Source organism: Triturus cristatus, chromosome 1_2, assembly GCF_964204655.1.
Source record: "Triturus cristatus chromosome 1_2, aTriCri1.1, whole genome shotgun sequence".
Classification (NCBI taxonomy): Eukaryota; Metazoa; Chordata; class Amphibia; order Caudata; family Salamandridae; genus Triturus; species Triturus cristatus.
This window is the reverse complement of record NC_140580.1, coordinates 328,823,836-328,844,497: the sequence shown is the minus strand read 5'-3', so window position 1 is coordinate 328,844,497 and position 20,662 is coordinate 328,823,836. Positions and strand designations below refer to the sequence as shown.

Genomic DNA, 20,662 nt, shown 5'->3' with positions numbered 1-20,662 from the left:
CAAAGTGTGGATTGGAAAACAAAATGTGTACTGCGGCTCTGTATCCAGGGATGTGGTCTTTTTTACCATACTGCTTACGTTTTGTAAGGATATAAGCAATGGACATTGAAACGGGTCCATTCAGGGCCCTGTAGTCTTGTCTTTAACTTTTGAGGCAAAAGAACTCACTGATTTCTGAATAGTGAGTGTAAAAGCGTTAAGGTAACCATGTTGTTCCTGCTTAAATTTCACATGGCTTGCTAAATTTTGCATTCCCTATGAGCGTTTGCTTTTTCCAGGATGTTGTTACTTTTTTTGTAGGCCGTATATTGCTCGTCTATTGCGTCATTTAAACTGAGCCTCATCCAGGTGTTTATAGTTGGCAGCAATTGGGTTGTAGTTGAAGGCAGTGTGAGTTTTTCTCAGTGGGGCAGTATGGTGTTCAGTGGGGGAGAGGATGTGGCACTATGGCCAGAGCTGCTGAGTTTGGAACTGGGGAACCAGGTTCAGCCTTAATAACCAGTCCACCAGACCGCTCTCCTGAGAGAGCACAATCCCATGCTACACCTCCAGTCTTGCGGGCAGGCCTATGAAGCAGCACAGCCAAGAACAACAGTGACTCTGTCACTGAGGTCACAGGACCCTTGAGAAGGGCCAGCTCTAGGGCAGTGCAACCGGTGTGACCGGGCGCTGACTTTGGGTGGAGGCATTATGTTTGCAAGTATATTAAGCTTTTAAAAGTGCTTGCTGCCTCCTTCCTGGCCTCCAGCAATTTTCGGCAACAATAAAAATGTCATGATGACTCTGGTGTTTAATGTTCTTCCTAGAGAGAGATCAGAGTTTTGTCTAGTGGAAGTTTTGACTCGTGGATAGGTAGCACAGAGGGTTAATGTGCCTGCTGCAAAGAACATGTACCATGCAGATCACAAAGTGCACATAATGTAAATAGGTCAATGGGCTACTGCTTTTGAACCTTCCTGAAGATTCCATTCTCTGGCAGGTAAGAGTGAAGAGCTTTTTGTATTCTTTTTTTTAAAGCCTCGCTCCTTTCCCCTTTGTCCCAATACTAGTGGGAACGTTGGATGTTTCAAGGAGGAGCGGATTTGGCATTAATGCCATAGGTGCTGACTTTGGTTCTGGGGACCTGGGTTCGAGTCCTGGTATCGGGTCAACATCTTGTGATCCTGGGCAAAATCACTTAATTTACCAGTGACTTACAAAAAATGAATTTGACCTTGATTAAAGTCACTGGTGCTTGTTTAACATGTTCCAATCCCTATGCGGAGTCCACAAGCCAAATATAACAAATAGTCAAGTATGCCTACCATCTGTCCTCGCTTCTTTCATAGACCAAATTTAAATGCTTTCTTGTGCAGCTATTTCTGAAGCTTTGGAAGGCGATCTTCTTTATAAGCCAACTATGCTAACAAATTGACTCTTGATGCTGCTAGAGAATAAAGATGTATATATCCTTTTGAATCACTTATATCACATGTGTATGATGTCAATGTCCCCTAGGCCTTCTTGGAAAACTGTGGCTGGCCTCCTACTGACATGGCAACACCTGGCCATACTCCACATAATCATGGATTTTTTAATTGTGTCAGAAAGCATGTTTTGTGGAACTTCTTTTTCTGATATCTTGTATAGGGGCAAGGATGTGGCGCAACAGCCAGAGCTGAAGACTGTGGAGCTGGGGAGCCAGGTTCACTTCTTGATGTCTGCTCAACATCCTGTGATTCTAGGCAAATCACTAAATCTCCCTGTGCTTACAAAAATTGAATGTGTGCTTGTGTAATGTAAAAGATGCTCCTGCAAAGCGCTCCAATACATTTGGGTCATGTTCACGCTATATAAAACTGAAAAAAAATATATTACAACATTTTGTGAGCACTCCCGTTTCCAGGCACTGCTCAAGACTGGAAGTGGAGCACAACCTAAGGATGGCAGAAGCAAGAATCCATCCACACATTGTCTCTGTGGAGAAAAACATGCACTCCCACACCTGAGTTTTGTCAGTGTTTTTGCTAATCTATCCTAAATTTTGTGTTTTATGTGAAAAATAAAGCACCAATGAAATTTTTTGTGCTAATGGTTTTCTTTTTATTTGAACTATAGAATAAGCACATGTACTACAAAAACTTCAGTTTACTAAACACTCTTACTTTATTTAATATTATTTGCCCTATACAACCTGGGCTCTGCAGGAGGGAATGGCCATCAATGATGCAGAGTACCAGCTTCCAGAACTTTTTTATCAGGTGGTGGTGGGGGGGCTCGACGTGTAAAAAGGTTTAGATGGGGGGGGCTCGGCCATCAAAAGTTTGAAGACCTCTGGTTTATGGTCTGAAGTATATTTGCAGCAGAAGTGTTCCACCGCTGCTCATTTGGGAACTGTGAAGTCTCCAGTTGGGCTGTCACTGCATCATATGCCTGCAGCATCACTGCAGAGGCACTCTTTCGATCTAAATGCATTGGTTAGGACCCCAGTGTGTTCACTGCTGTTTCAAATAATAGGAGGATGGAAGTGAAGTGTTTGAGTGGAAAAAGGACCTATAGCAGTCCATGTGCCAACTACGAAGCTTTAGGAAAATTGCGTCCCCAAGAGGACTAAGGTATCAACTAGGACTGGACACGAGTAGTTAAGAATGGACTATGTTGTTACATTGCCACTCAGCTCCCCTCCATCCATCTCAACTGCTCAAGCGGTACGCTCAATGGTCCTGCATCCTCCAGGCCAGCAGTGCCTTACCTAAACAGGAGGAAATTGCCATACTGCTCTGCAAGGCATTAATTATCCTACCTCAGTTCAAGAAGAATTACAGTTCATGACCTGTTGTATGCCGCACAGTAGTATGGACCATCTGTCCTAGTACATAACAGAAGATTCACTAAATACAGTAATGAGTGCCCTCCAGTGCTCTTAAGATCACTCGCCTTCAGCAGTCGGTCTGTCTCCTCCAGCTGTCGCCATAATGATCAACACACTTCAAGCTAAAACCGCATGTCCGCCTCCACGTTCACTGGTGGTTTCACCAAGCCACTGGACACAAATCCCCATACCATGGATATGCCATGGGCCATCTAGAGCACTTCAACCTTGGCTTATGTCTTCAGGGGCCAAACTGGGCGGAGCTATCACTAGGCTTTCAGCCCCATTTCCACCACCCCACCAGTCGATCAGCTGCTACAGCTTCAGGGCCCGCACCCAAAGCCCAAGGGGCCTTCAGCTTACTGCCACCGGCAGGTAAGGAATCACTGCAGCTGCTGGGAGATACTATCAGGAGCAGCTTGAGCCACCCGCACTCCCCGACACAGCAAACTTTCAACAAAGATTAGTTCTGAGAACTAAAAAGGTAATTTATTAAAGAGACTTAAGTAGTGTTTTGCTGCTGAGCAGTTTGCATCAGACAAATGTGTGCATTAAAGGTTTGTGATCCTAACACTAACAAAATTATTTTTCTTAATGAACATTAACAGTGGGACTTATTCTTGGATTAGGGAATTCAAATGTACAATTCATCAAACATTAATACCTCTGAAAGAGTGACCAAATCCATTAGTCATTTCATTATGCACTGTCCGACAAGACTGGTCACCACATGACAGCACAAAGTTTCTACTCATCATCTCATCCAACTCCAGCTTATAGAACTTCCTTACTGCGCAGGCTTTCACGCCAGACTTCTTGCTTTCAGCCTTGTTCCTGCTCATTTCTGGCAAACTGCCAATTCCAGCCATGTTAGCATGTCAAGTTTCCATTTTAATAGAAGAATGCAGGTTTAAATCACAGCCTACATCAAACCTCCTATTCCAACTGATCCTCTACCCCCAGCAGTTACCAAATCCACATTTCTTCATCCGAGTAGCTCAAATGCATTACTACTTTAGCTAAATAATACACTAGATTTAGTATCGGACCTTTCAGCTTATTTTGCCTCTATGCAAGTTATTACATTTCTAACTGTCCAAAAAAGGTGCTTGCAAGTGTAGGTCGCAGAAACTGTTAAAAATTGAAGCAAATCACTTCTTAAAACAGTCTGAAGATAATTGAGGGCTGGGATAGAGGACGGGCATTCACCCGGCCATAAAAACATGAAGCCCCTGCATCCCAATGACAAAGTTCGGCTCTGCAGTTGGCAACAGAAAACAAGGTCGATATTAACTTTGTCTCTTTTTCCAGTACCCCAATCAAAGTTTAGAAATACCTGGTAAGGACTTAGAAGAGCATACAAAAGTGTCAAAGCGACTCATGACGTAGGTTGGGACTGAATGCCCAGAGATTACATCAGCTTCCCACGAAGGGTCCCACTCGGAGTGCGTCAGTATTTGTGGAGGTAATGCACCGGATAACACAAGGTCTGGTGTTTACTAGGTACAGTATGAACTATCCCCCCTTGAGACTTCTTAGCTCTTCCAAGGAATGTAGCAATCTCTTGTTGCAAGGGGCAATAATTACCCAAAACAAATACAATAGTTTTACTAAATTAACATAATCAACCCCTAGAATTGCATGATTTACTCTATCTCTACTTGCACTCGCATGAAGTACATCTATTTACAGCTCTAATAAACTGCAAAATATGGATGTAGCAAGCTCCATAAGAAGTTAATTATTATTGCTATTCACCTTATCGTTAGCAGTTGGATTTAATATAAAAAAATAAATTAAAAAAATGAATAAGAGGTCTACGTCCTGCAGACGGATATTATGTTATACATACAGGGCCATTTAGACCTAGGCGGGTCCCAGCTGAACAAGTAACACAAGTGATCCCAAACCGGTTTTGGTCATTTTGGCCTTGTCAGTAGGGTGCAGCTTGAGACCTATGCACAGTGAACACAAGACCCAAGAGTGGGCATACCAGTTGCACTTAGGGCGTCTCCCTGTGACACAGGGCTTACTTAAACTGTAACTTACTCAAAGTTCTTACTTGAACAAAACCAGTCTGCGATTGCTTGGGTTCCTGTTCAGAGGGGACCTGGCAGCTTGAACTGGACCATTCAAATTGCAGCAGGTAAAAGCGGATTTGCATATTGCTAGTTCCTGTTGAAAGTGGTGGGGAGGGGAGGAAAATGATGGAGTGGGATGTATCCCCGAGTAATCGCCAGCAGTTGAGTTTAATTCAAGCTTTCGACCTATCACCTTTTGGTTTTCCTCTGTGAGATTTGTACACCGAGACGTGGGTCCTCTACTCACTGTGCCACAGGTCTCAAGTTGTACTTCCACTGATGAGGCTTAATTAAGCTTAAATAGGTCTGGTGTTCCCGTTCATAGGTGACATGGCCTACCATCAGTGATGGCTTGTCCTGATTGGAGCAGGGCCAAAGCTGATTTGCATATGGCTGATCCGTCTAAGGTGGCATGGTAAGCAAAAAAAAAAAAAAAATGGACTGGGATGCTGCTCAAGTCATTTCCAGTTGCTGATATTAATTCTAGAATTCCATCCATCACATTTTGTTTCGCCTCAATCCAATGACCCCATCACTCCTAGTTATCATACGGGGAATACAGCAGTAAAGTTGAGAATCTTTTACAAAAAAGGTTAAAAGCGTATGCGCAGAGCTCTCTGTAGGTTACTTAACAGGATTACAAGCAGCTCTATAGTTCTGAAAAGATACATTTTCACAAGCAGCCAGTTCATTTACCTTTGTTGCGTGCTTCACTTAGCTTTCCTGACAATGTGAACATCATTTCACAAACCTCCCCACTGAAAAATAAGAAAAACATTTTCAAAACCTAGCAACAGGAGAGCACAACGGTTTCTAGCCACAGATGCAACTTCCCATACTGAAATGTTTCCCTCCGTGCTGCACTGAGAGAATAGAATATTGCAAGTTATGTATCTGATGACATTTCACAAGAAGAGTCAGAGTACCAAGCTGCGCTCCCACTTGTGCAATACTACGCTATCACTTGACAAAACAAATGCAGGAATAAACCAGTTGCTGATAATACATAAATACATCTAAAAGTCTCGTGCCTTGACATAAGCTGCCTTAGACAAAGAAAATCTGGATGGCCTCGGTATGTAAATGAATGGGCAGTCCCAGACAATTTTGTGTTTTTCGATAAATGGTAAATCTGCTGTGCGATTCCTATCATTCATTTTGAGAAATTAATCAAATTGTTAGTTGAAAACAGCATAGTATTTACATTTCAATGCTAAGACATGCCTGTTCCATCTAGGAGATGTTTTATTATGCATTATAGGATTCCAGCATATTGGAAACTCACACCCATTAAGGCTTTGTTTCTCAAGCTCTCCAATAGCAAACACATCATCCAAATACACTTAAAGTGGCCAAACATGCCCTAATGACTAAAATCTTGGCTCCACAAACCCAGTCACTGCATCCTGCTAAAAATACGGTATTTTTTTAACATTTCACTGTAGCTCTCGTTCAAACCACACAAAGCAACCAACGTATTCCAGCATCATTAATCTGAATAAAAAAAAAAAAAAATAGAAAAAAGCACCTTTTTCCAGCCAAGTGATGACCAGTCCATACATCACTGACAATTTACTAGCTGTACCTCACCGACTCCACCCTTGACCCTCATCATGACCATCCACCAATAGGAGCACATTACCCCCACAATGATCAATCATGCTAGAACTGACGTACATAATTAAGAATGACAACCCCCAAGGGTTGATCTCTAAGCTGTACCGAATGGCGCAATCTCAGAGGGTCCATGAGTTCGCAAAATGCAGATTGGACTGGCAAAGAGACTTAGATGTTACAATTGACGATGCTATGTGGGCATACTGCTGCACAGGGATCAGACGCATCTCTCTGCATGGCAGGCATCGGCTTGTCCATTTCAAGTTCCTCAACAGGTATTACTACACGCCGGAGTGCTTACATAGATATGGGCTGCGGGAAGACCCTGTATGTGAACGGTGCAAACACCCGACGGCGGACTTCCTGCATCTAGCGTGGCAATGCCCGGGCATATACAATTACAGGGAGGCGGTATACCAACAGATAGTGGAGGTGACAGGGGTGGAGTTGGCCCCGGACCCGGCAGTGGCATTGTTGGGGCATTCCAGGGTGGTGCCGAAGGCGGCCCGACGCCTGGTGGATATGGGGATGCTGGTTGCGAAACGACGAGTTGCAATGTGCTGGATGCGGGGTCCCTTGCCCACGGTGGAGCAGTGGAAGCGCGATGTGCTATATTGCTGCACCCAAGCGGAGAGGTTCAGTGAGTTGTTGCCACCGCGTAGCCGGCCAAAAAACTTCTGGGATCTATACGTAGATTATCTGGGCAGGCGGGAGACTGCAGCGGGGGGCCCTGATGGGGGTCCCGTCTCGGAGATGGCAGAAGAGGAAGCTCCCGGGGGGGGGGTGTTTGTGTGGGGGACGCAAGATGACCCATCGGCGGCGATCAGGGAGGAGACGACGGAATGTGCTGGGGTGCCACTCGGGCGGAAGATGAGTGGAGGCTGAGTGCGGGAAGCGAATGGGGCTGCGACTGACTTAGGACCTCAATTGTTTAGCTGGGGTGGGTGGGTAGGGGGAGTTAGGGGGAACCGTGGGAGGGGGGAGGGGGTTTGGAGTTTACGGCCACAAACACGTGACTGTGCCCTACGTTCTGAGGGAGGAACACACTAGAGCCTGGCCGCCGACAGGGGGACTGCCCCACAGACGAGCGTCGATGTGGGGGGACACTTGGTAAGCAGTGGGTATTGAACCAGCTATGCACGGCGATGCCCGACCTCCGGTATGTGGGATAGCCGATACAGTTGGCTGGATATATGAGAAGAGGTGGCGAGCCCCTGGTTGGTGGCGCACGGATATGTACATTACTGTGCCTTGTTTGCAGTCAATAAATACAATTAAAAAAAAAAAAAAAAAAAAAGAAGAAGATCAATCATGCTATTGGCTGCCACTCCCAGTCTGCATTTTCTTCCACCATTGCTCTTTTCTTAGGCCCTCGCCATTACGAAGTTTCACCTTCTTAGGCAGGAAACCATCCAAATCCACAGTCTCGTGTCCATATGTATTCAAGAGACCAAGCTGGCACTCACCTTTTAAAATGAGAAACTGCACAAAGGTACCATCTCCCACTACAAACCAAGGCTCTACAGCTCCCTAACCCTATCAGCATCCCACCCTCCTTCAACTAATTCAGGGAATAACACAATACACTCAGAACAATATCGCCACGGCCTTGCACCAACAAGAAAGCCATCTTTGTACTGTCTATTCTACTAGGTACCTCTATCACCACCAGCGACACACTCACAAAACACAACTTCTAGAACTTGACCACCAATTTCCACACATTTACGATTCTATCAGCCATGCTCTGCCTAGTTCCAATAACACATATGGGTTCCAAATGACCTCAAGGTAATACAGCCCAACCCAGTCTCAAGCACTCCGCTTGGTCTCCAGCCAAAAACTAGACTACAAATCCAATAATACCCAAACTGAAATCTTGTTTTGTGGTTGTGAAGTAGGGTTTTCATCAAATGAGTGGATTGATTAGTCACACAATAGACTGGTAAACTCATCTAGCATCAGCCCAGGTTATTTGCATCCAGAAAACAGGGTCATTATGCCCAATTTTTATTGAAGGTTTCATTGTGGATAGGAAAAAACAACTACAGGAAGAACCCTGGTCCAATTTGTTGTTAGCAGCTGAATCCAGTGATGTAACCTTGTTATGGAAAATCATATATGGCCCATTTTTAAGCCACAAGTTGTCCTCTCCCTCAGATTGATCATTTCAAGACTGTTTTTAACCCTTTGAGAGAGGGCTCAATACCCCGATCTATGCCATGTCAAATTCTGACAATAGGGTTATTTTTACATTAAAGGATGTCATCCTGGCCTTAGATAAGAGTTGTAAAGGTGTTGTACGGTTCCTAATAATGGAGTAAGACTGTGCGATTGGGCAACATAACCAGCAAAACTATAGGGGACTGTGTCTGCTCATACCATGAGACTATGTGGACCTTGTTCCTGGCTAGCTCTCAGTGTGCCAGCTGGACCTCTAAACCTTATTAGGTACCCGATGGTGTCTGCAACCTCCGAACATGACAACCATGATCACCCCAAGGAAATTGTGGAAACAGATCTACTCTACCTGTTCTTTGTTAACTAAGGCATGGCCAAAGGGAGACACAAGAAATTGACAAATTGGCATTTCGAAACATTTATTGAAGCAAGTGAATTCTTGTGTAAAATACATGTGCTGCAATGATTAGTGGAAGAAAAGAAAGCATAGTAAGCAGCATTACGAGAATGGTGAAAAAGATGCACAATTCAACCATTATAGTTATTGCATGGGTTATAAGAATACATTTAATTGTACTCCTACCTAGAACTACCTATCCTAGAGAGAACAGGTTGGATGCGATGCTGCCAGATAACTCCGAGTAGTCAAACTCCCCTTTGACCTGCACTCGTGTGTCATCTGGTAGTCAGTTTGGTGTAGCACAGGCTGCCATCCCTCTAGGGATAGTGATGAGATTCAGCTGGGATAGAATTCAGGCACTGGGCGACCACGACAATCTATAGAAACGCTCCTCCGTTGAACAAAGGCGTGGTGCAGTTTAGATTATAAAACTGTACCCATTGGTTTTGTGCCTGAACTCTAGTCTGGAGGTCATTTTCGATTCTATCCACCCAGAGATGTCGCCGGACAGACAACAAACAAGGGCAGTTTGCGCAGTGTACTTGGTCCTTGGACAAAATGTAAGACGGTTTGATAATGTGCCTACAAAGAAATGTATCTGTAAGCAAACCTTTTCGGAGTACACGATCTCATATGGGCAAGCAAGCAAATATGTGCTAAAAGTCATTGTTTACAAAGATGTCAACTTTAGAGGTGAAAATGTAAAATGAAAGTGTTTGTGTACTGGGCCTATTAACCCCACAACAAAGGGAAGGCAGTTGGACTGGATGGCGTTCCAGTGGATTTTTATTAAAATCTCATTAATCTCTGGGCACCATTCCTCACAATGGTATTTAATGCGACTGGAGCCGGGTCCTCTCCCATCCCCCAAGCTCCCTCCATACACACTGCGTTAGAGACTACCATTAATTCCTAGCTACATGAAGGGCAATAAAGGCGATCTGTCCGGTTATCGCCCCATCTCCCTCTTGGGCTCATTAGCCAAGTTATTGGGATGGGTATTCTTAAAGAGGCTTGAGTTTTGGGCTGGAGAAAATTCCATTCTAACAAAAGCCCAAAAAGGGTTCAGAAAGGGCCTAGGAAACAGTTGAGCACACACTGAACCTCGATCTAATAGTGGGAAAATACACAAGGGCGAAGGCTAGATCTCTTCATTTGTGTTTTATGGACTTGAGAAGTGCCTTTGACATGGTTAAACATACAAAGTTATGGCACACTATGAGTACTTTAGGAGCCCCAGAGGAAATAGTCATACTTTTTACAAGGATGTATTCGAATGTAAAGGCAAAAAGTACGATCTGACCCTAATGGGGAATGTACCCACCCCCCTTTGGTATAAAGAGGGGAGTAAGGCAGGAGTGCGTTCTGGCACCTTTTCTATTTTTCCTTCATATCAGTGGGGTGGATGACGCACTCCAGGTTCTCAAGTCAGATTGCTCCAGACTGGTCTTTAGAAAGCTACCCATATTGTTATAAGCAGACAATGCCGTCCTTCAGTGACTGGGGTGAGTGTTTGAAAAGTTTCAGCGCACCGTCTATCATCCCCTTGTGTTTGCATTGTTCGTCCTAAGTTAGCATGGTATGCCCAGACGTTGGTCCCTTGCTCACTTTGCCACTGAATTCAAGCTAGCCTGGCTGATGAAGGGTGTTACCCCGAAACCGGTCCCAGGACGCTTGTAGCCAGTCCAGTGGGGCATGGCTTGGCAGTTCGGTCTTGACTGTTCTCATGAGGCACAGGGTCAAGACTGATTTGCATATAGCGGTGTCTGAACTGGGGTGGTGAAGTGAGCTAAAGAATGATGATGGATTCAACCCAGATCTGCGACTGGGGAGGAGTGTCTGAAAAGTTTCAGCGCTTCGTCCATCATCACCTTGTGTCTGCTTCAGCCCAAGGCAATGAGTGGCTTACAGCTTCCGATTAATGCCTTTGAGATACATGGCGAGTCTGGATCATAAGGTGAACCTAAAGAAAAGTTATACAATGGTATTTGGTTAGAAATCCCTTAAAAACCTGTTCACACTTTATAAACGCAGTACCTATTTTGAGAATTTCGACAATCTCATATTTGGGAATTCTTTTCTCAGAAAAGGCTCCTGGGGGAAAACACAGATCATATCTCCACTAACCTGGTTTGAACAATTGAAGGAATATTTGAATTTGCCACTAAGTTAGGTTGTAAACCTATTAGGAAAATGTTAGCAATATATAGAAGTATGTGGTTAGGAGCAGCCCTTTACGGGGCAGGTCTCTTGGGTTTCGGTTCAAATTCAAAACATTCAAAGGCTAGAGAATAAATTCCTTAGATGCCCTCATGATATTCCATAATCAACTCTCTGTGCCAGCTATCCACAAAGATCTAGATATCTCCTACATTGAGGACACATTACATATCATGCCAGCTTTTCTGGCGAGCGGTGTGTAGTAAACCAGAAGCCTCTTTTACAAGGGACATCATAACAGATTGTTTATCACTGGATCATGTCCTGAGGTCCCCGGGTTACACAATATAAGGAAAATGCTACTTACCAGTATGCATCTGTTCTTGGCATGTAGAGCTGCAGAATGACATACTTTTGCATAGATCGCCATCTGGTGTTGAGCTCGGATGATTGCAGTGTTGTTGTTGTCTTGGAAGAAGTCTTTGTAGTCACGAGATAGGGGAATCCTCCCTTGGACGATAGTGCGCATGGGCATCGACTCCATCTTCAGATCGCTTTTCGCCATGATGGGAAATGATGGAGTTTGTAAGAAACAGAAAAGATGTCCATGTGTAATGTATCTAAGTAAGATAACACTGGAACAGATCGAGGTTCCGGGGAGGCGGGTGAGCGTATGCTATTCTGCAGCTCTACATGCCAAGAACAGATGCATACTAGTAAGTAGCATTTTCCGTTCGATGGCATATGAGCTGCAGAATACATACTTGTGCATAGACTGTATAGCAGTGCTCTCCCCTAGCGGTGGTCACCTGTATCTGTTGCAGTGGTCTGGAAAAGTGTTTTAAGAACAGCCTGGCCTACAGAAGCCGGTTTTGCCTGCACATCTGTTTGGTGAAGTTGTGTGGCGTACACCATGTTGCTGTCTTACAAATGTCATCTAAGGGAATGTTGCCCAAGAATGCCATGGATGCCCCTAGTTTGCGTGTTGAGTGTGCTCTAGGGGGAATTGTTAATGTGCGTTTTGCTTTCTGGTAGCATATTTGAATGCACTGGACTATCCACCTGGCAATTCCAGCTTTGGAGATGGGGTTTCCTTTATGAGGTTGAGAGAAAGCTACAAATAGTTGGTTTGTCTTTCTAAAAGGTTTAGTTCTGTCAATGTAATAAAGTATAGCTCTTTTGACATCAAGTGTGTGAAGAGCTCTCTGTGCAACAGAATCTGGTTTTGGGGAAAAAAAGGGTAATTCCACAGACGGATAAAGATGGAAAGCAGAGATTACTTTGGGAAGGAATTTTGGATTTGTTCTAAGAACCATCTTGTTATGATGCATTTGTAAGAATGGTTCTTGTATGGTTAAAGCCTGGATCTCACTTACTCTCCTGAGAGAGGTGATTGCGACTAGGAAAGCTACTTTCCATGTAAGGAATTGCAGTTCGCATTTGAGTAGAGGTTCAAATGGAGGACCCATGAGCCTTGTAAGGACAATGTTTAAAGTCCACACTGGAGAGGGTGGGATTGTTGGAGGAATTATCCTTTTAAGGCCTTCCATGAATGCTTGGATAGCAGGTACTCTAAACAATGACAAATGTCTGTTTTGCAGGTAAGCGGCAAGGGCAGCGAGATGTTATCTTATGGATGTGTATGCTAGATTACATCTTTGTAGATGCAGTAAATAGCAAATAATGTTTTGAATTGAAGCAGCTAGCTGGTCAATTTTGTTGTTATTGCAGTAAATGACATAACTTTTCCATTTGGCTGCATAACAAGCTCTAGTAGTAGGGTGTCTCGCTTCTTTAATAATGTTCATACAATCTGGTGGGAGGTTTAGGTAACCGAATTCTAGGATTTCTGGAGCCAGATTGCCAGGTTCAGCTGAGCCGGATCTGGATGCCTTATCTCTCCATGGTTCTGTGTAAGCAACTTTGGGGAGAGCTATAGTTGTTGAGGTGAGGTCCAGGAGTGTTGTGAACCATGGTTGCCGGGCCCATGTTGGAGCAACTAGGATCACCTTGAGAGACTGTTTGAGCTTGCGCACTACTAATGGAATGAACGGGAGTGGCGGAAAAGCGTACGCAAATCTGCCTGACCAGTTCATCCATTTCGCATTACCCTTGGACAATGGGTGTGGTAACCTGGCAGCGAAGGTTGGGCATTTTGCGTTTGCGTGTGTGGCGAACAGATCTATATCTGGGTGGCACCACGTCTGAAAAAATGGATGAAGAACTTGAGGATGAAGTTCCCATTTGTGTATCTGTTGTGTTTGACGACTTAGCAGATCCGCAATCTGATTGTGTAATTCTGGAAGATGTTCTGCTAGAAGATATATGTTTTGTGGGATGGCCCAGCTCCATATGCTTTGAGCTAGTTGAGAAAGCTGCAAAGAATGTGTTCCTCCTTGTTTCTGTATATAATACATTGCTGTCATATTGTCAGTGCAGACAAGGACAGTTTTGTTGATTAGATGTATTTGAAATGATTTCAATGCTAGAAATATTGCCAGTAATTCTAGGTGATTGATGTGGAACACTTTTTGTTGAGTGGTACACCTGCCCTGAATTGTGTCGTTTAGGAGATAAGCTCCCCAGCAGGTGAGTGATACGTCCGCTGTTAGCACTATTTGTGGAACTTGGTCTAGGAACGGCTGCTCTTTGGAAAGGTTTTGTGTGTTCCACCACTGCAGAGAGCGATGTGTGCGGCTGTCCACAAACACCAGATCTGAAAGATGACCTTGAGTGTGGTTCCACTGACGTGCTAAGCATTCCTGTAAAGGGTGCATCTGAAGTCTTGCATGAGGTACTATGAAAATGCAAGAGGCCATCATTCCTATGAGCTGCATGAACACTCGGGCCGGTACTGAGTGTTGGGGTTGAAATTTTGGGATGAGGGTTTGCATACTGGCTATCCTGGCTGGATTGGGGTATGCAAGAGCTTTGGCAGTGTCTATTATGGCCTCTAGATACTGATGTATGTAGGAGGGCTGGAGATGTGATTTGGTGAGGTTTACTGTGAACCCCAAGTCGTGGAGCAGCTGAATGGTTTAGAGAGTGCGGTGAACACACTGGCTGTATGACTTGGCTTTTATCAGCCAGTTGTCCAGGTATGGAACACATGAATTTGTTGTCTCCGCAAGTGTGCGGCTACTACCGCAAGACACTTTGTAAAGACTATGGGTGTTGTGGTTACTCCGAATGGGAGGCCCTTGAACTGATAGTGTTGTCCGTCCACTGTGAACCTTAGATATTTCCTGTGAGCAGGGTGTATAGGAATATGGAAGTAGGTGTCCTCGAGATCTAGAGTGGCAAGGAAGTCGCCTTGTTGAAGCAGTGGAAGGACCTGTTGAAGAGTGATCATGTGAAAGTGATCCGACTGTATGTACATATTTAGAGGTATGTAGATATTGAGAGGTCTGTAGTCCAGTATTGGTCTGAGAGTACCGTCCTTTTTGGGTATGAGAAAGTAAAGTGAGTAATCCCCGGTCCCTGGATGCTGGAGGGGGAACAGGTTCTATTGCATGTTTTTGAAGCAGTGAGAGAATTTCCTGTTTGAGGAGCGTTAGATGTTCTGTGGATATTGGACGTTGTTTGGGCGGTATGTTTGGGGGGGGGGGGGGGGGGGGATTTGCGGTAAGTTCCAGGCAATAATCATACTGGATAATTTGTCTCACCCACCTGTCTGTAGTGATGGAGTTCCAGACAGGTAGGAACTGTGAGAGTCTTCCTCCGACCAGAGTGGAATATTCTGGAGGGAGCGGAGGGAAGTCATTGTTTGGTAGTGGGGGTGGTTCGATTGTCGTTAGCTCGGCCTCTAACTTTGTTATTATTTCCCCAGTACCCACCTCTAAAATATTCCTTGTTGGGGGATGTTTGTGGGGCTTTTGTAGGAAGAGGAAGTAGTGTCTGTACTAATATTTTTGGATGCGCCCCTATAAAAGGAGCGACGAAAGGAACCTTGTGTTGTTTGAGACTGTAATGCTCCCATAGATTTTGCAGTGTCTATCCTTTTTCATTTTTTCTGAAGCGGTGTCTACAGCTGGGCCAAACAGGTGTTCCTGATTGAACGGCTGATTTAAGATAGTTGTTTGCACGTCTGGTTTAAAACCAGAAATGCCCAACCATGCATGTCTACGTAGTAAGACACTGGTGTTAACAGATCTAGATGCAGTGTCTGCTGCATCGAGGGCACATTTGATGGATGCATTTGTAATTAACTTTCCCTCCTGGAACAGATCATTGGCTTTGGCCTTGTATTGCTCAGGCAAATGTTGAATTAGGTCCTCAAGCTTATCGTAGTGAGCCCTGTCATATCTGGCAAGTAGTGCTTGTGCATTAGCTATCCTCCAGTGATTAGCTGCTTGGGAGGCAACTCGTTTGCCCGATGGGTCTAGCAGTTTAAACTCTTTGTCTGGAGGTGGAGCATCACCAGAGGTTTGTGAATGATCACGTTTTCTTGCATTGGACACTACCAGAGAATCTAAAGGGAGTTGTCCTTTAATGCAGGTGGGATCGTTGGGGGCAGGTTTATATTTTTTATCAATGCGAGGATTGAGAATCCTGGTCCTGACAGGGTCTTTAAAGACATGTGGTGCATGTTTAATGACACCTTTGAGCATGGGCAGTGTATGAATTGTCTTTTGTGACTGAGCAAAAGTATCTAACAGGAAGTCTTCTTCCATGGGGCCTGAATGTAGTTGTACGGCACGATATTGCGCCGCCCTATTAATAAGCGGTCTAAACCTTATGTTGTCATCTGGGGGAGATGGCCTTGTTGGGTATGCATCTGGATCAGGAAGGTCAGGAGGACCTGATGGATCATTGTAATCTGCCCATGTAACCCGTGGTATAGCAGTGTCATCATCAGGGTCATTATGGTGTTCACCCCCGTCCCCTAGGTCATCGTCAACCTGTGGGTGAGCAAGGAGAGTGTATGGGAGACTTTGTAGGAGACAAAGGCTTAGTAGGAAGAACAGGAGAAGAGGGTCTTAGGGGTGAAGTTGCAAAGTCTCTTTTCTTCACAGGCACCTCAAGAGAGTGTGGGTATCTAATTTCCACTTCTTTGTTGGGAGACTAACAATATGGCCCGTTTTAGGGTCCACGTGCAATTTCTTTTGTTTCAGATCGATAGGATCTGATTGAAACAGTTCTTCCTGGTTGTAGTCTCCTTTCGGTGCAGATTTTTTCGGTCCCAAACGTGGTTTGGATTTGTGCTCTGGAGCCGTAGGAGGGGTTTTGTGCCCCTTTGGCTTCGATGTCGAGTCGGAAATCTTTTTCGGATCCGAAGGTTTTCGGGGTTTGTTCGGATCCGAGGCCTTGTGGTCTTTCGGTGCAGAAGAGCTCGATGCCGAGTGTTTTTTGGACGCAACGGTAGTAGGATGTATTCCCTATTTCGGTACAGACGGTGACTTTTGGGTACTGATATGCGACTTGCTCGGTCCCGAGCTGTCGGAAGGCTTTTCCTTTGTCTTAGGAGCCAGGCCTGGGGGCGGGGCTTCTGAAGTTCTTTCGGTCTCGACTAAGGCCTTCAGGCGAAGTTTTGACCGGAGCCGCCTTTTTTCGGGTGGGGCAGGGACAGGGGCATTTGTACTCACTCATTGACCTGGAGTGATGTGGTCATTGGAGTCGGAGTCATCAGCTTCGGAGACTATGTTGAGCTCCTCCGAATCCTCTGCAACGTCGGGCCTTCATCGAAAATGTTGTCTGGCACCGGTGCAGCCTGTTGAGCCATAACGTGTCGTCGAACCCGGCGATCATCGATACTCTTTTTAGATCGAAAAGAGGCGCAGGCTTGGCAATCCTTTTCCTCGTGTTCTGGCGAGAGGCAAAGGTTGCAGACCTTGTGGTGGTCACTGTGTGGAAATTTAGCTCCACACTGGGGGCATTTTTTTTTTAAATGGAGTCCTTTCCTTTAGCCGTAGGCCCGAATGGCGTCGATAGGCCCAGCGGCCTGCGTCAACGACCAGAATCGAGAATTTGAGAGTTAGCGCGTCAAAGGGCATGTGAACGAAAATAATACAGTCGAGTGGTGATGGTTTGCGCTTCGAAAAGGTTTGGAAACACAGTACCGAACTGGAACGCCGAAGTCACATCTGAACCTGATGGCGGAAAAAACAATCCGACGATGGAGTTGATGCCCATGCGCACTATCGTCCAAGGCCGGAGTCACCCATCTTGTGACTACAAAGACTTCTTCCAAGACAACAACAAACTACAATCATCCGAGCACACCACCAGATGGCGATCTATGCACAAGTATGTATTCTGCAGCTTATATGCCTCGAACATGTTTTCTTATATAAATTCAATGAGAAATATTTATTCCCCAATCCAAAGAGGATTCTGAGATTCTCAAAGAGAGAACTTAGGATCTCGCTTATTGCTACTAGAGAGCAGGAAAGAGTCTGAGTAGGGTCCAAATTTCTTCGTCCAAGGCTCTTCCTCAGATTGAATGCTCAGCTGGTATCCAATCTTATTTGCCTAATGCTTTGCCCATATCATAAGTATATTCTTACACATTTCCGTTAAGGTCTAGTTCACCACTTGGTGGGATTTCCACGGGTTAGACATTGGAATAATGATATTCCGATGTGTCCCGATGATGGGTCATCATCGCAATCTACCATGCACTTAATCTTTTTTTGTAAATTTTCTATTAATCAAAGATGACAGTTTTTAAAGCCTTTATTACAAAGGGGCATTGTTACTTATAAACCGCCATTTCTTTTTCTCACCAATTTGGAGGATCCATTGGTCTGTAGCGCAGCTGTAAGTTATATCCTACAAGCAATGCATGTAAGGAAAAGTTTAAAGCACCTTAGAAATACGAATTATGTACTTCTTGATTTTACCGGATGATCTTATGCTGTATTTTACACTGTTTTTTTTTTACTTTTTAAGCAGAACTGTCTAATCAATGTTAAATTATATTTTCTTTTATGATTTAATTATGATAAACCAAATAAAGATGTGTTTTGACAAGTCATACACACAGGTTAAGGAACAGGCTTGTAGTCACTTCCATTGTCAACAGCAATTCTAGATTTTAGTAGTACCACTATAAGTGTCTTTGATAATAGAATTACAATCATTCCAATCAGAAAGCAAGCTAAGATACAGCCATGCAAAAGTGGTTCCAGTAGGCGAAACAAACCTGCTAATGTCAGCGAAGCCTGGGATGTAGGCCTCCATCATTTCCACAAATGTTTCCATGTCAAAGTTCTCCTCACAGGATTCTGGGGATCCAAGTTCTTCCAAGACACTGGTGATATAGGAAAAGAACACCTCATCCATCGAGCTGGACAAAAGGACGCAAACAAACGCAGCGTGAGAAGAGACACAAAATCATTGAAAGTTTAAGGCAAAGTCTAAACCACATACAAAATGGATGCACGACTGGAATACATGGATAACAAAGACAACACTAGAGAAGAATTCAAACAAACGGAATAACGTTAACGGAATGAAAGCAAACAGATGTATACCTAAGATCAGCCTCTGGGATGTGTGACTGGATGAAGCAAAAGAGGGAGTCTCTTATTATTTTTTCTAATTCCATGCTTGATGGCTGGATTCCTAAAAAATAAAATAAAAAAAACAATGTACTCAGAAGGAATCGTTTAACAAACAATGTATTCATTTGTGTAACTTTGATAGGGTATCTTTCTCATTTAACTATTGGCATTGTAGCTAAGGATACACAACTGGTTTCATCACATAGTGATGCTGTCTGTCTATAACCCATTAAGTCAATGTTTACCTGTTTCACTTTAATTGGCTTTAATTGGCCTAGAGCATCCCTTAATGTCAACTCTGCTCAAATTATGGTGAATAATCTAGATTCAGCAAATCTGGGGGACTAAAGAATTTGTCGTTAAAACCGTTCAATGAGCTAATAAATAATTTGAGGAAAAGAAAAGGATGGAGTGGTAAAAAGAACACTGGCATCTTATGAGCAATGGATTGAGAAACATGCATCAGGGGCATAATCCATGGAGTTATTTTACAACAATTGCAACCCTCCTACCTGCAGGTTGCTCTGCAGCAAGATGATAATCCATCTGAATATTTTAAGATTATGTACCCCCTTTACTCCTCAGTCACTCATGCTCCATGCTGGTGAGTTAAGAATAATGAGACTAGCGACAAAATATACAGGAGTACAGGCAATGGTTACTTGCAAAGGGATTAAATGAAAAATGTGTGGTGCAGGAAAATATTGGTCCAAACCTCTAACATTTCAAAACATAAAAAAAATATAGATTGACCTCTTGAATCATCTACCCAGAAACCACAATTAGTCCCAAATAAAGGCGGTCACACCACTGGCTTAGGGCCATGCACAATACATTCATTAATCCATCCAATTTAGCATCAGAGAGATAGTGCTTCTTTGGAATCTTGCTGGCTATGGGAATTGAAGTTCATAAACATAAAATGGAGTAAACAACGCAACAACCATCCACATAGCCTGGCAACATGCAGTCTCCTTACCCAGGTACCCCTTGTGCATTCCTCGTCAGAAGTACTACATCACAAAGATGTTCAATTCCCACCTGGCTAAGGGCACCCTCTTTCTTTCAACCATATTAAAAGGAGGTACTGGCTGAACAAGATGGCCATCTAGAGACACTCTGCAGAGGTTCTGCATCTCCAACTAAATATCCACAGTAATCTTGCAAATCCTGGCTCTCTAGAGAGCAGAAATGGCATGCCTCTTGCAGCACTTGCTGAAAAGAATGGTTTCAAGAAGAACAGAGAGCTAACCAAATTATTTAGCAAGGAGATGATGCCAGCCTGGTTGCTCGCCTCGTGGGCTTTGGAGGAGTTGATGATCCTAGCGCCTGCTGGGTTCCTGGCTATCAGTGGAGAGTAACTGCATTGGGCGACAGCATAGAGGGCTTTTTGGTTGCACTGCTTCTGGTGCACACTGTGGTGTCATGTGGGCTGTTTGGTGAAGGAAAAAGATGGCAGCAGCAGTAAGTGGAGCAAGGCTGTATCTTACTGTGTGTATTGGCTAAAGTCGATGGCGGTGGAAGGGTAATGAAGGGCAAAACAACTTAGCCCCGATTACACAGTGGCTTGGCCGGAGGAGCAAGACGCAGACTGGTGAACTGGACTACGCAGTCGCTCTGCTACAGAGGCTGAGTTGCAACTATCTTTAGAAAGGTGGGGGGGGGGGGGGGGGGGGGGGAGTGTACTCTCCTCCTTTTAAATACAGGTCTACAGAAGTCAATATTGTTGTTCTTATTGTCACTAACCACTAAAGTGGACACATTACAGCCCTCCTTTGCATCCTGAAACTGGTTAATGGTACTGTTGAACTGTAAAAATTCCTATATATCTACATGAATGCAGACACACTGACATGTTTGCTAAGAT

General features: G+C 44.3%; 1 protein-coding gene across 1 annotated transcript in view; it reads right to left on the bottom strand.

Annotated features, from left to right (window-relative positions):
- Nucleotides 1-20,662, bottom strand: part of CUEDC2 (CUE domain containing 2) — a 118,413-nt gene that overhangs the window by 63,743 nt on the left and 34,008 nt on the right. The window contains exons 2-4 of the mRNA XM_085603906.1: nt 18,766-18,856; nt 18,435-18,578; nt 5,629-5,690 (exon numbers count right to left, since the gene is read on the bottom strand). Of these exons, the coding sequence (XP_085460032.1) occupies nt 5,629-5,690; nt 18,435-18,578; nt 18,766-18,839 (280 nt within the window). The 5' untranslated portion in view covers nt 18,840-18,856. The remainder of the gene's footprint in view (nt 1-5,628; nt 5,691-18,434; nt 18,579-18,765; nt 18,857-20,662) is intronic.